This window comes from Lepidochelys kempii, chromosome 7 (assembly GCF_965140285.1).
Source record: "Lepidochelys kempii isolate rLepKem1 chromosome 7, rLepKem1.hap1, whole genome shotgun sequence".
NCBI classification, from domain to species: Eukaryota; Metazoa; Chordata; order Testudines; family Cheloniidae; genus Lepidochelys; species Lepidochelys kempii.
In genome coordinates, this window is record NC_136386.1 from 15,507,018 (window position 1) to 15,519,741 (window position 12,724).

Genomic DNA, 12,724 nt, shown 5'->3' on the forward strand with positions numbered 1-12,724 from the left:
GAATAGACTGACTGTAGTGAGGCCATTACCCCACTCCAGCTCAGAAGTGGTTAAAAGCCAGCCCTTGGAGAGGGTTGGAGCTGAGAGAAAAGGCTAGGCTGATTTGCGGAAGCAGCCACATCTGGGGTCATGCCCCAACCAGGCCACAGATGGCCCTATAAAAGGGTTGTGAGCCAGGAGCTCAGGCAGTCTCTCTCTAGCTCTTGAGAGAGAAGGACCTGGCTGCCTGGGAGAAGGGTACTTGGGACAGAGAAGTGCTGGGGAAAGGGAGGAGAAGCTGGGGAGCTCCAACCTGGCAAATCCCCAGGCTGCGGGCCTCGTCAAAGGCCAAAACAGGTACTGGGGTTGCAAAGGGGCAGCCCGGGGTTAGGCAAAGGCAGCAGGTCCAAACCCCCCTCACCAATGATGAGTGGCCATGACAGACTGCAGTCTGCCCCAGTGAGTGGGGCCTAGAGGATAACTGGCAGTTGCCACTGAGGCAAGGTGGGGATAGAGGGTTTGGGGTTCCCTTGGGAGGGGAGACCCAGAGTGTGGGGGCACTGTCAGGGGGCAGGACCGCAAGGTAAAGGGGAACTGGGGTCCAGAAGGGACACGGGGGCCAGCAGCAGGTGAGACACCGGCCTGCAGAGGGTGCTCTGGGCTGGAAAGAGCTAATTCCCAAGATGACCAGCAGCAGGCTGTGCACCGGTGAGTTATCGCTTCGCTCCACTGACACTTCACTGCAGAATAAATACCCAACAGCAGCTGTGGCCTTTGTTAGGATATCCATCCTGCAGTATGACCTACATTACAAGGGTAATTGTTATTGTAAAACAAACACATAAAGGAAGCCATCAAGTTGGCTTTCACCTGTAATGTCCATGGATACCCTTCTCAGACAGAAGCTTACCTGGACTCCCACGTTGATGCACCATGAAGCTGAGAACGTTGAGAATCGGTAGTCTTCCATTTCTGCAGAGTTCTAGTCTTGTACTGTTATCTCACAATGATGCTACCAGGTATAACCATTTGGATAAATTAAGTGGGCAATGGAGGAGTTTATGTTCCCTGTCCAATTCTTATTTCTTGATTTTTATTTTTTATTTTAGGTTTACTTTGTTCATTTAACAGCACTGTGTCCAACCAGCTTCACTGTTTCCCTTCTCTACAGTAGATTTCCACTTTTGTTTGGGTTCCTTCACAGCAACATTTACCATCTTTTACAAGACAGCCAGAAGTGGTTGTGAAACCACACAATAGGCAAGGGAACTCAAGGCCGACAGAGCACCTGAAATTACTTTTCAGCCAGCTATTATATTTTTTAAATTGACTAAATTTGAAGTTGATCTTACAGAAAGGAGTCTAAATGCTTATGAATCATCTTCAGCTCAACAGCAGTCTGGGTTTTTATGCTTGTCTCACTGCAAGTGGGTTTCCTGATAAGAAGTTACTCCTAAGTTTCCTGGGGACTTTTAAAGAATGCATCAACGAACACGATCAGAGCTATATAACTGCCTACCTTCTAATCTCTTGCTGACTCACTGAAGCTAAAATAAGTGCTCTGAGAAGGCTTGGGAGTCACAGATTTTTGAGCTTGCTAGTCAGTTATCAGTACACAAAAAAACTTTCCAGCTCAATGATCACGTCATCCCACAATCTAAAGAATTCTGATAGATGCCCTGTTATCAATGTGGCCTTTAAAAACCTTCCTTTTGAACCCAACATTCGCATATCATGCAGGCACTCACCCATCTATGCACCACAGGCTTCTACCATGACATCCAAGTCCAGGGCCCAACATAGGACTTTTGGAGTATACATTCTAATTACGACACCACCACCACCCATTTTATGGCTCAAGCAAGCTGCTGTTTTGGAATACAATCATCTTTTGATTGCAGGTGATAGTGTCAAAGTGACAAATGGCCTCTTTGCACCCATTTGAACCAAGAAGCACTTACTGACAGTGAGTGTGGAGGTGTTCAGCACTGAAGGGAAACAAGTTCCTAAAATTAGTTAATGGATTCAAGAACACTGTTCATCCAACAACAAATGAAAATCTTAGCTTCTAACTTAAAAATGAAGATTGAACTTAGTTTCACCAAGGTGAGGAAATGCCCAAGTTTAACTACGGAGGCAGAAGTCCAGCAGCAGATCAATCAGGGAGAGGAGTGTCTAGTTGACTGCACTGAGTACAGCATGTACCAATACTGGTCTTCTGGCCAAGTGACCTATGCACATAAAGGGTGCACACAGCTGCTTGTCCTCAAGAACCAATCAGAGCATCTTGAGATCAAATCTGCTGAAGTGATGTCTTTTTTGTAGTTATATTTATAGGGTGGACATACGAGAATATCTGTCAGACACCAGGCCCACCTCCAAACTAGCTGCCCCAATCTTACAATGGAGATGATCCTTTCCCATCACACATGTGGCTAAAATGGAACAGAGGGACAAACCCCCTTAGAAGGTACCACCTGCTGACAGAGATGGAGAAGGCCAACTATTCCTCAGGCATCAAGAATGTCCCCCTCCAGAAAAATACTGAGTTTCAAAGCGCACCATAGTTTGTCTGTGAATAAGAGATCTGATCTTTGGAAACATCTGCAGCTGCCTGCTGGGGCTGCCAACTGCCCCACCTCAGATACCAACGTCAAAGAGTCATAATCCCTCCCCCTGCTCTTTGGGATCCCACTTTTAAATTTCTTACATTTTGATAAGAGCTCCTAACTGAGTTTTTATGAGCCTTATAACAGGGCTTTGTGCTTTATCCTTTAACTATCCTGTGAATTATTTAAGTGGTGACAATCCACTTTGTTTTGTGTATTTAAGTATTCCTAGATTGTTTCTTGTGCTGTGCAAGAGAACATCCTATTTCCAACCCCACACTCTTCTCTTTAGTTTTTAGCTCAATGCTTCCGAGGAACATCTAAGAAAAGGTTCACCTACAGAAAAATTTGTAGTCCGACTTTACAGTAAGTAGAAATGATGGAGAAGCGAACCTTTTATCATCAGCTGCATATTAGATTTAGACATTGATTTAGATGCTGTCCATGTTGACAATAAGTTTTGCTTTTCCCCCTCATCTCCTGATCTATAACTCAATACAGTTTTGTCTTGCTCAAGTGTTGCCATCACATTTCGATCAAGTCAACTAGGTTAATATCAGTGGTTTATAAAACTACCTTGTCAGAAAAGAACATTAAACACATGGGAAAACAAAATAAAGGAACTACAAACTAAGTGAACTACAGCATTAAGACCCTTGTAGGTGTTTTGATTAAGGATAGTGCAATTCTCACAGACTTCAGGTTACTGAAGATAATATCAACTCATCTAACGTTTAGGTATTGAGTCTTTTTGACCATTTTGATGACCCAGATCTCAGTTATAAACTTCCTTTTATTGTTTGAAACAATTTTAGGATGAAATCTGAGCCATCTTTGAAGATCATTAAAGCATTTTGTACTCCATTTACATTGTGTCTGCTGGCTTCTGCGTTTTTGTCCCAAACATTAGTTACTTTGAGGTCATTAACTGACATAAATAAGATCCTAAAGTATGTAGAAATAAAGGAAATGTCATTTAAATTTACATTTTTTGTTCCATAGCGAGAGCTATAGAGATGAACAGAAAGAAGTAGATACCAATTGATTAAAAACCTCAAGTTTAGGCATAACTGCCACAGTTCTTTCTAACAAAGCTTAGAATGACAGCAGATAAGAAGCAGCTAGCAGTTTATTTTGATGAAGCTAAAGCTTTTAAATTGCAATGAACAATGATGAAGGGAAGAGTAATGCAGGACTAAAATGGATAAGTCTTAAGGTAGAGAGTCCTTTCCAAATTCATTAAAACCACTGTATGTTAATATAACTGCATCTTTTAGTCTCCCTTTACTGTAACAGGCTTTCCAACAGTTGTAGGAATATCAGGTAGCCGTCTTTTTTTCTAATATAGAAAATCATGTTTTCCCAACAGGATTTGAGAATCTCTACCTGGCAAATGATTATTCTTTTGGCATTACCGTTTCCTGTTTTACTTAGCCTTTATTATGGATAACTAATCAGTGAAATTATAACTGAGAAGAGTAAATAAAAAGAGTCAGATAACAAATAGTACTGTGTCCCCTCATGAGGAATAATGTGTTCAGTTCTATGCCCCATCTCTCAATAAGAATATAACAAAATAGAAAGGACTTGGGAACAAAATTAAAAGTTTAGCGGCATGATGAGACTGAAGGGATTGCGTACATACAAACAGGGCCTAGTTCTCAGCTCCAGTACACCAGTTACACAGTGATGTAACTCCACTGATGTTACATTATTATCCTGGTCCATGCCTGAGCGTAGAAGCAGGGCTACACTCGTACTGAGAACATGACAATCCTTCAGAAGCATAACTACAGCCTTACACAAGGGAATCATCAACTTCAATAGCAGAAACCAACCTATTGGTATTTACACAAACTGATCCAATTCCATTCCACATAAGTCACTGGCAAGCACATTCCCAGTCCCATTCAAGGGAAGGCTTGGGAATGTGCCTGCCAAAGACAAAGCATTACATATCAGTTGGCACATCCCAGTGTTCCATAGGAAGGTCTTGCCAGAACAGGTGCATGTTTGAGCAGCAGAGCAGAACACACAATTATATAAAATGTAGCGCTTTGTTGAGAGCTGAACAACAACGGAAAAAGAAGACTAATTTAGGTTCATATTTTCAAGTAAGGCCTTGACTACACTACGAAATTACTCCAATTTTACAGAAGTCAATTTTTGGGAACAGATTGTGAAGTCGAGTGCATACGTCCACACTAAGCACATTAATTCGGTGGTGTGCGTCCACAGTACCATGGCAAGCGTAGACATTCCGAGCGGTGCACTGTGGGTAGCTATCTCACAGTTCCCGCTGCCCATTGGAATTCTGGGCTAAGCTCCCAATGCTTGATGGGGCCAAAAATTTGTCAAGGGTGCTTATGGGTAAATATCAGTCAACCCTCCCTCCATGAAAACAATGGGAGACAATCATTTTGTGCCCTTTATTCTGGATTGCCTGAGCAGATGCCATAGCACAGCTAGCATGGAGCCCATTCAGCTCACTGCAGCAGTTATGACCTTTGTAAATACCTCACGCATTATCATGCAGTTTATGCAGAACCAGAACCTGAAAAACTAGGCGAGGAGGCAACAGCAGCGCGGTGACATGGACAGAGATTTCTCTAAAACTGTGGTCCCTGGCAATTTGGAGATCATGGTGTTAATGGGGCAGGGTCATGCCATGGTACGCCAATTCTGGGCCTGGGAAACAAGCACAAACTGGTGGGACTGCATAGTGTTGCAGGTTTAGATGGCTCCAAAACTTTCTCATGCATAAGGGCACTTTCATGGAACTTTGTGACTTGCTTTCCCCTGCTCTGAAGAGCAAGAATACCAAAATGAGAGCAGCCCTCACAGTTCACAAGCGAGTGACACTAGCTCTGTAGAAGCTTGCAATGCAAGACAGCTACCGGTCAGTCGGGAATCAATTTGGAGTGGGCAAATCTACTGTGGGGGTTGCTGTGATGCAAGTAGCCAACGCAATCATTGAGCTGATGCTATCAAATGTAGTGACTCTGGGAAATGTGCAGGTCATAGTGGATGGCTTTGCTGCAATGGGATTCCCTAACTGTGGTGGGGCTATAGATGGAATGCATATCCCTATCTTGGGACTGGATCACCAAAGCAGCCAGTACACAAAGCAGCCGGTACTTTTCAATGGTGCTGCAAGCACTGGTGGATCACAAGGGACATTTCACCAACATCAACATGGGATGGCTGGGAAAGGTTCATGACGCTCACGTCTTCAGGAACTCAAGTCTGTTTAAATGGCTGCAGGAAGGGATTTATTTCCCAGACCAGAAAATAACTGTTGGGGATGTTGAAATGCCTATAGTTATCCTTGGGGACCCAGCCTACCCCTTAATGCCCTGGCTCATGAAGCCGTACACAGGCACCCTGGACAGTAGTCAGGAGCTTTTATTGTTTGAATGGCTGAGCAAGTGCAGAATGGTGGTAGTGTGTGCATTTGGATGTTAAAAGGGTCGCTGGCGCAATTTACTGATTCACTCAGACCTCAGCGAAACCAATATTCCCATTGTTATTGCTGCTTGCTGTGTGCTCCACAATCTCTGTGAGAGTAAGGAGGAGGTGTTTATGGTGGGATGGGAGGTTGATGCAAATAGCCTGGCCGCTGGATACGCACAGCCAGACACCAGGGTGATTAGAAGAGCATAGCAGGAAGCGCTGCACATCAGAGAAGCTTTGAAAACCAGTTTCATGACTGGCCAGGGTACCGTGTGACACTTCTGTTTGTTTCTCCTTGATGAAAACCCGCCCCCTTGCTTGACTCTAAATTCCCCGTAAGCCACCAGCCCTCCTCCCTTCGATCACAGCTTGCTTGCAAAGGAAATAAAGTCACTATCATTTAAAAAACATGTATTCTTTATTAATTGATTATAAAAATAGGGAGATAACTCACAAGGTAGCCCGGGTGGGGTGTGGGAGGAGGATAGGAGGGAAGGAAAAGGCCACTTCAAAACTTGTTGAATGACAGCCTTCTGTTGCTTGGGCTGTCCACTGGGGTGGAGTGGTTGGGTGCCCGGAGCCTCCCCCCCCGCGTCCTTGGTCATCTGGGTGAGGAGGCGATGGAACGTGGGGAGGAGGGAGGGCGGTTAAACAGGGCTGCAGTGGCAGTCTGTGATCCTGCTGCCATTCCTGAACCTCCACCAGATGCTGGAGCATGTCCGTTTGATCCCACAGTAGCCCCAGCATTGCATCCTGCCTCCTCTGATCTTCCTGCCGCCACCTCTCATCTCGATCGTCCCTCCTGTCTTCACCTTCATTGGCCGCTTTCCTGTACTGTGTCCCTCCACACATTCTGCTGAGCTCTGTCAGTGCCAGACGACTGCATGAGCTCAGAGAACATTTCATCGCGCGTGCGTTTTTTTTGCCAACTTATCTGAGATAGCCTTTGGGACAGGGAAGGGAGACTTGAAACATTTGCAGCTGCGGGAAGAATAAAAGGGAGTGAAATGTTTTAAAAGATACATTTTACAGAACAATGGCTATACTCTTTCACAGTGAACAACACTATTCACATTACATAGCACATGTGATTTTGGTACAAGATCGCATTTTGCATCTTATATTGAGTGCCTCGGCTTTGGTGTGAGAGATCACACACGCAGTGCCGGGCAACAGAATTCAGCTTGCAGGAGGCCATGGTAAGCCATAGTCTTTCGGCTTCTGCAACCTTCATAACAGCAGTGCCCTCCTTTCCCATACCAAGTTAAGCCCGTTGAGTTGGCCATTTAGTCGCTGCGTTTTAGTGTTAACGTGCAGCAGCATAAACCAAACTAACCCCCCCCCCCAATCCAATTCTCTGGGATGATCACTTTACCCCTCACCCCACTGCAAGGCTAGTATCAGGGAAGATCCCTGCTAGCCAAACACAAACAGCTCAGTGACAATGGCCCCCCCACTCTAACTGCAGGGAAGATTTCTTTTCAGCCCCAGGCAAACAGCCCAGGTAGGAATGACCACCTCTGAATGTCCCCTTAATTAAATTCCCTTATTTCAACCAGGTTATCATGAACAATATCACTCTCCTGAGGATAACACAGAGAGATAAAGAATACATGTTGCTTGAATGCCAGCGAACACCGGGACCATACGCTGCCAGGCTTTGTCATGCAGTGATACCAGATTACTTGCTACTAGCATGGCATGGTTAAGTGTCCTACCATGGAGGACGGAATAAGGCTGCTCTCCCCAGAAACCTTTTGCAAAGGCTTTTAGAGTACCTCCAAGAGAGCTTCATGGAGATGTCCCTGGAGTATTTCTGCTCCATCCCCAGACACATTAACAGACTTTTCCAGTAGCTGTACTGGCCACGAATGCATCCCAAAGTCCTCAGGGCAAATTAACAATTAAAAAAGCTTGCTTTTAAAATATGTATTATATTTTAGAAGGTACACTCACCAGAGGTCCCTTCTCCAGCTTCATTGGGTTGGGAGGGTATTTCAATCAGGGTGAGAAAAAGATCCTAGCTGTCAGGGAGAACAGTGTGCTGTGTGCTCTCCTCAAGCTCGTCCTCCTCCTCATCTTCCCCATCTGCAAAATCCTCAGGCATGGCGGAGAGTACCTCATCATCGGAGTCCACGGACGGGGTGGGGTAGTGGTGGCAGCCCCCCCCCTAGAATTGCATGCAGCTCAGCGTAGAAGCAGCATGTCTGTCCCAGAGTGTCCCTTTGATTCTTTGGTTTTCTGGTACACTTGTCTGAGCTCCTTAAGTTTCACGCGGCACTCTGTTGCGTCCCTGCTGTAGCCTCTGTCCCTCATGGCCTTGGAGATGTTTTGAAATGTTTTGGCATTTCGTCTTTTGGAACGTAGTTCTGATAGCATGGCTTCATCTCCCCATACAGCGATCTGGTCCATGCTGGAGCTCTTTTTCAATTCTGGGACTGCATGGTTACCTGTGCTGATGACCTCGCCTGGCCAAACAGGAAATGAGATTCAAAAGTTCCTGGGGCTTTTCCTTTACACCTGGCCAGTGCATCCAAGTTCAGAGTGCTGTCCAGAGCAGTCATAATGGTACACTGTGGGATAGCTCCCGGAGGCCAATACGTCGAATTGCATCCACACTAACCCTAATTCGAAACGGCGATGTCTATTTCAGCGCTAATCCCCTCGTTGGGGAGGAATAAGAAATCGGTTTTAAGAGCCCTTTATGTCGACAAAAATGGCTTCGTTGTGTGGACAGGTGCAAGGTTAATTAGATTTAATGCTGCTAAATTCGACAAACTTGTAGTGTAGACCAGGCCTAAATGTTCTCAGTAATGAAGTTCAAAAAATACAAAAACCATCTCACAATTAAAGTTTCTAAATGGATTTTTTTCTTCAAATTTTATGGAAGAAAGTAAGTCCGCAAGACAGAACTCTCCAGTCACTCCTGCTAAACCTGTCCCAGTTCTTCCTCAAAGCTGTTAGTTGATCTAGGTGCTGATTCTTCAACTACATCTCATGGGGTGACCTCTCTCTGCTTAGAGCTCTGTTGGCTTCACTAGGACCCCCATCAGGCACAAATGCAGTTGCAAGATGGGCTGTAATAATGGACACAAATGCACTCATGTATCAGGCTTCAGAGACTCTGAAACACTGCTGTTAGGCACTTGGTCAGTTGTGCAGTACTGCTATGTAACTGCGAGGGAGGGACTGATCAACCCCTGCTGATCAGTTTATAACCTGGTCTATGAGGTTACATATACCTAAGTCTAAAAAACTAAGATGGTGACCCTGAGTGCTGGGTGTTAAACAAGATTGATATAATAGGTATAACAGAAACTTGGTGGAACGATAATAATCAAATCAATGGGACATGGTAATACCAGGATACACAACATATAAGAATGACAGTAGATCGTGCTGATGTGGGAGTGGCACTACATTGAAAGAAATATAAAGATAATAAAAATCTAAATGAATCACACTATACCATACAATCTCCATGGATAGAAATTCCATGCTTGACTAGAACGAGTATAGCTGTAGGAATATACTACCGACCACCCTGACCAGGATAGTGACTGTGATTGCGAAATGCTCAGGGAGGTGAGAAAGGCTACAAAAACAGAAAAAAAAGGCAATTATAATGGGAATTTTCAACTATCCCCATATCGGCTTGGTAGATATAACCTCAGAACAGGATGCAGAGAAAATTTCGAGACACCATGAACGTTTTTTGGAGCAGCTAGTCCTGGAACCCACAAGAGGAGACGCAATTCTTGGTTCAGTCCTAAGTGAAGCACACGATCTGATCCAAGAGGTGAATACAGGTGAACCTCTCAGTAATAGCAACCGAAGAACCTTACTGTAGTAGCATTTAACTTCAAATGGGGGAACAAAAATTAGGAAGCTAGTTAAACAGACATTAAAAGGAACAGTCACAAGAATGAAATGCCTTCAAGTTGCATGGAAGCTTTTAAAAAGACTGTAATAGAGGCTCAAACTAAACGTATTTCCCCCCCCCCCCCCCCCACACACACACAAAAACATGGGAACCAAAAAAAAAAAAAAGCCACCGTGGCTAAACAAGAACATAAAGTAGGTGGTTAGAGGCAAAAAGTCAGCCTTTAAAAATTGGAAGTTAAATCCTGCTAAGGAAAATAGAAAGGCACAAACTCTGTCAAGTCAAGTGTAAAAATATAACTAGGCAGGCCAAAAAAAATAATCTGAAGAGCAACTACCAAAAAACAAAACTAAACTGCAAAAAAATCATTTTTAAGTATATCACACTCAGGAAGCCTGCAAAACAATCAGCGTGGACACAGAAGGTTAAGGTGCTTAAAGAGCACTCCAGGAAGACAAGGTTGTTGCAGAGAAACTAAATGAATTCTTTGCATCAGTCTTCACTGCAAAGGATGTGAAGGAGATTTCCACATCTGGGCCATTCTTTTTAGGTGACAAATCTGTCCCAGACTAAGATGTCAACAGAGGAGGTTTGGGAACAAATTGATAAACTAAACAGTACTAAGTCACCAGATAATATTCACCCAAGAGTTCTGAAGAAACTCAAATATGAAATTGCACAATTAACTGTAGCATGTAACCTTTCACTTAAATCAGCCTCTGTAACAGACGACTGGAGGACAGCTAATGTAACAGATTTTTAAAAGAGGCTCCAGAGGGGATCCTGGCAATTACAGGCCAGTAAGCCTAATTTCAGCATCAGGTAAATTGGTTTAAACTGTAGTAGAAATGATCACACACACAGATGAACACAATTTGTTGAAAGGAACATGGCTTTTGTAAAGGGAAATCATGCTTCACCAATCTATTAGAATTCTTGAGCAGCAGTGGGGGCATTAACAAACATGTGGACAAGGGTGATCTAGTCGACTTCCAGAAAGCCTTTCACAAGGTCCCACACCAAAGGCTCTTCAGCAAAGAAAGCAGTCATAGGATAAGAGGGAAAGTCCTCTCATGGATCAGAAACTGGATCAGTTAAAAGATAGGACACAAAGGGTAGGAATATATGGTCAATTTTCACACTGCAAAGAGAGAAAAAGCAGGGACCCCCAAGAATCTGTACTGGGGCCAGTGCTGTTCAACATTTTCATAAGTGACTTGGAAAAGGGGGTAAACAGTGAGGTGGCAAAAAAGTCTGCAGATGATACAAAACTACTCAAGATAGTTAAGTCCAAAGCTGACTGTGAAGAGTTACAAAGGGATCTTACAAAACTGGGTGACAGGGCAAGAAAATGGCAGATGAAATTCAGTGTTGATAAATGCAAAGTAATGTACATTGGAAAACAATCCCAAATATAGATACAAAATGATGGGGGTCTAAATTAGCCGTTACCACTCAAGAAAGAGATCTTGGAGTCATTGTGAATAGTTCTCTGAAAACATCTGCTCAATGTGCAGCAGCAGGTCAGAAAAGCTAACAGAATGTTAAGAACCACTAAGAAAGGATAAGACGACAGAAAATATCATAATGCCACTATATAAATCCATAGTAGGCCTGACCTTCAGTACTACTTACAGTTCTGGTCATCCCATCTCAGAAAAAATATTGGAAAAGGTACAGAGAAGGGCAACAAAAATAATTAGGGATAGGGAACAACTTTCATAGGAGGAGAGATTAAAAAACTGGGACTGTTTAGCTTAGAAGACAGACGACTAAGGGAAAGGTCTATAAAATCATGAATGGGATGGAGAAAGTGAATAAGGAAGTGTTATTTATCCCTTCGCATAACACGAGAACCAGGTGTCACGCAATTAAATTAATACGCAGCAGGTTTAACACAAACATAAGGAAATACTTTCTCCACACAACACAGTCAACTGTGGAACTCACTGCCAGAGAATGTTGTGAAGGCCAAAAATATACCTAGGTTCAAAAAAGGTAAGTTAACGGAGGATAGGCTAATAACCAAGATGGTCAGGAACACAACCCCATGCTTTGGGTGTCCCTAAACGTCTGACTGCCAGAAACCGGGACTGGACGACAGGGGATGGATCACTCGAATAACGGCCCTATTCTGATCATTCCCATTCAAGCATCTGGCACTGGCCACTGTCAGAAGACAGGATACTTGGCTAGATAGGCCATTGGTCTGACCCAGTATGGCCATTCTTATGACAGATACTTGACCTTTTTGACCTAGCTAACATAAATGTTAACAATCAGATCCTCAGCTAGCATAAATCAGCATAGTACTTCTAAAATCAACAGAGTTATGCTAGTTTCCAGCAACTGAGGATCTGGCTCTAAATGTTCATATGAACACAGTATATTTCCGAATTTTGCAAAGCTACCTCACAATTATTCCTAACAGGAAGTTCCGCAACTTGATTATAACCTACAAAGGAGTTTTCTTTCATATTTTTAGAATGTATTGCTTCTCTCCAGACTAAATAACTTGTTTAATAACTTCCTTCTTACATTGCTAGCTTCCAATACTAGTCAGCTTTCATTGCATTTTTCTGGAACAACTAGGTAGCATTTAGAACAAAGCAACTACAGCTGAGTCAAAAGCACGTAGTATACATACCGCCATTAACTTTTCTGTTCTCTTTTCTAAGATCTCAGCACAGAACAACATTCTAATCTAAATGCTTTCTAGACTGCTGCTACTCCCCGATATACATTTCCATTAAGCTAGTCACATTACCCAGACTGTTTACACTAAACTTCCCAGCTAAGT

The 12,724-nt window shown here is 43.5% G+C and overlaps 1 protein-coding gene and 1 long non-coding RNA gene across 13 annotated transcripts in view; both read right to left on the bottom strand.

Moving 5' to 3' along the window:
* The window catches only part of SUMF1 (sulfatase modifying factor 1), a 328,295-nt gene that overhangs the window by 314,701 nt on the left and 870 nt on the right, over positions 1-12,724 (bottom strand). Inside the window, exon 2 of one of the 12 annotated variants that reach the window (XM_073351174.2) lies at positions 890-991. The exons of the other annotated variants lie outside the window; for them this stretch is intronic. Within the exon in view, the coding sequence (XP_073207275.1) occupies positions 890-949 (60 nt within the window). The 5' untranslated portion in view covers positions 950-991. The remainder of the gene's footprint in view (positions 1-889; positions 992-12,724) is intronic. 12 annotated transcript variants of the gene reach the window in all.
* Positions 6,436-10,042, bottom strand: LOC140914102 (uncharacterized). Its single transcript, XR_012159768.2, has 2 exons — positions 7,998-10,042; positions 6,436-7,022 (listed from the first exon to the last, which is right to left on the bottom strand). It is a non-coding gene; the product is annotated as an uncharacterized LOC140914102 (long non-coding RNA).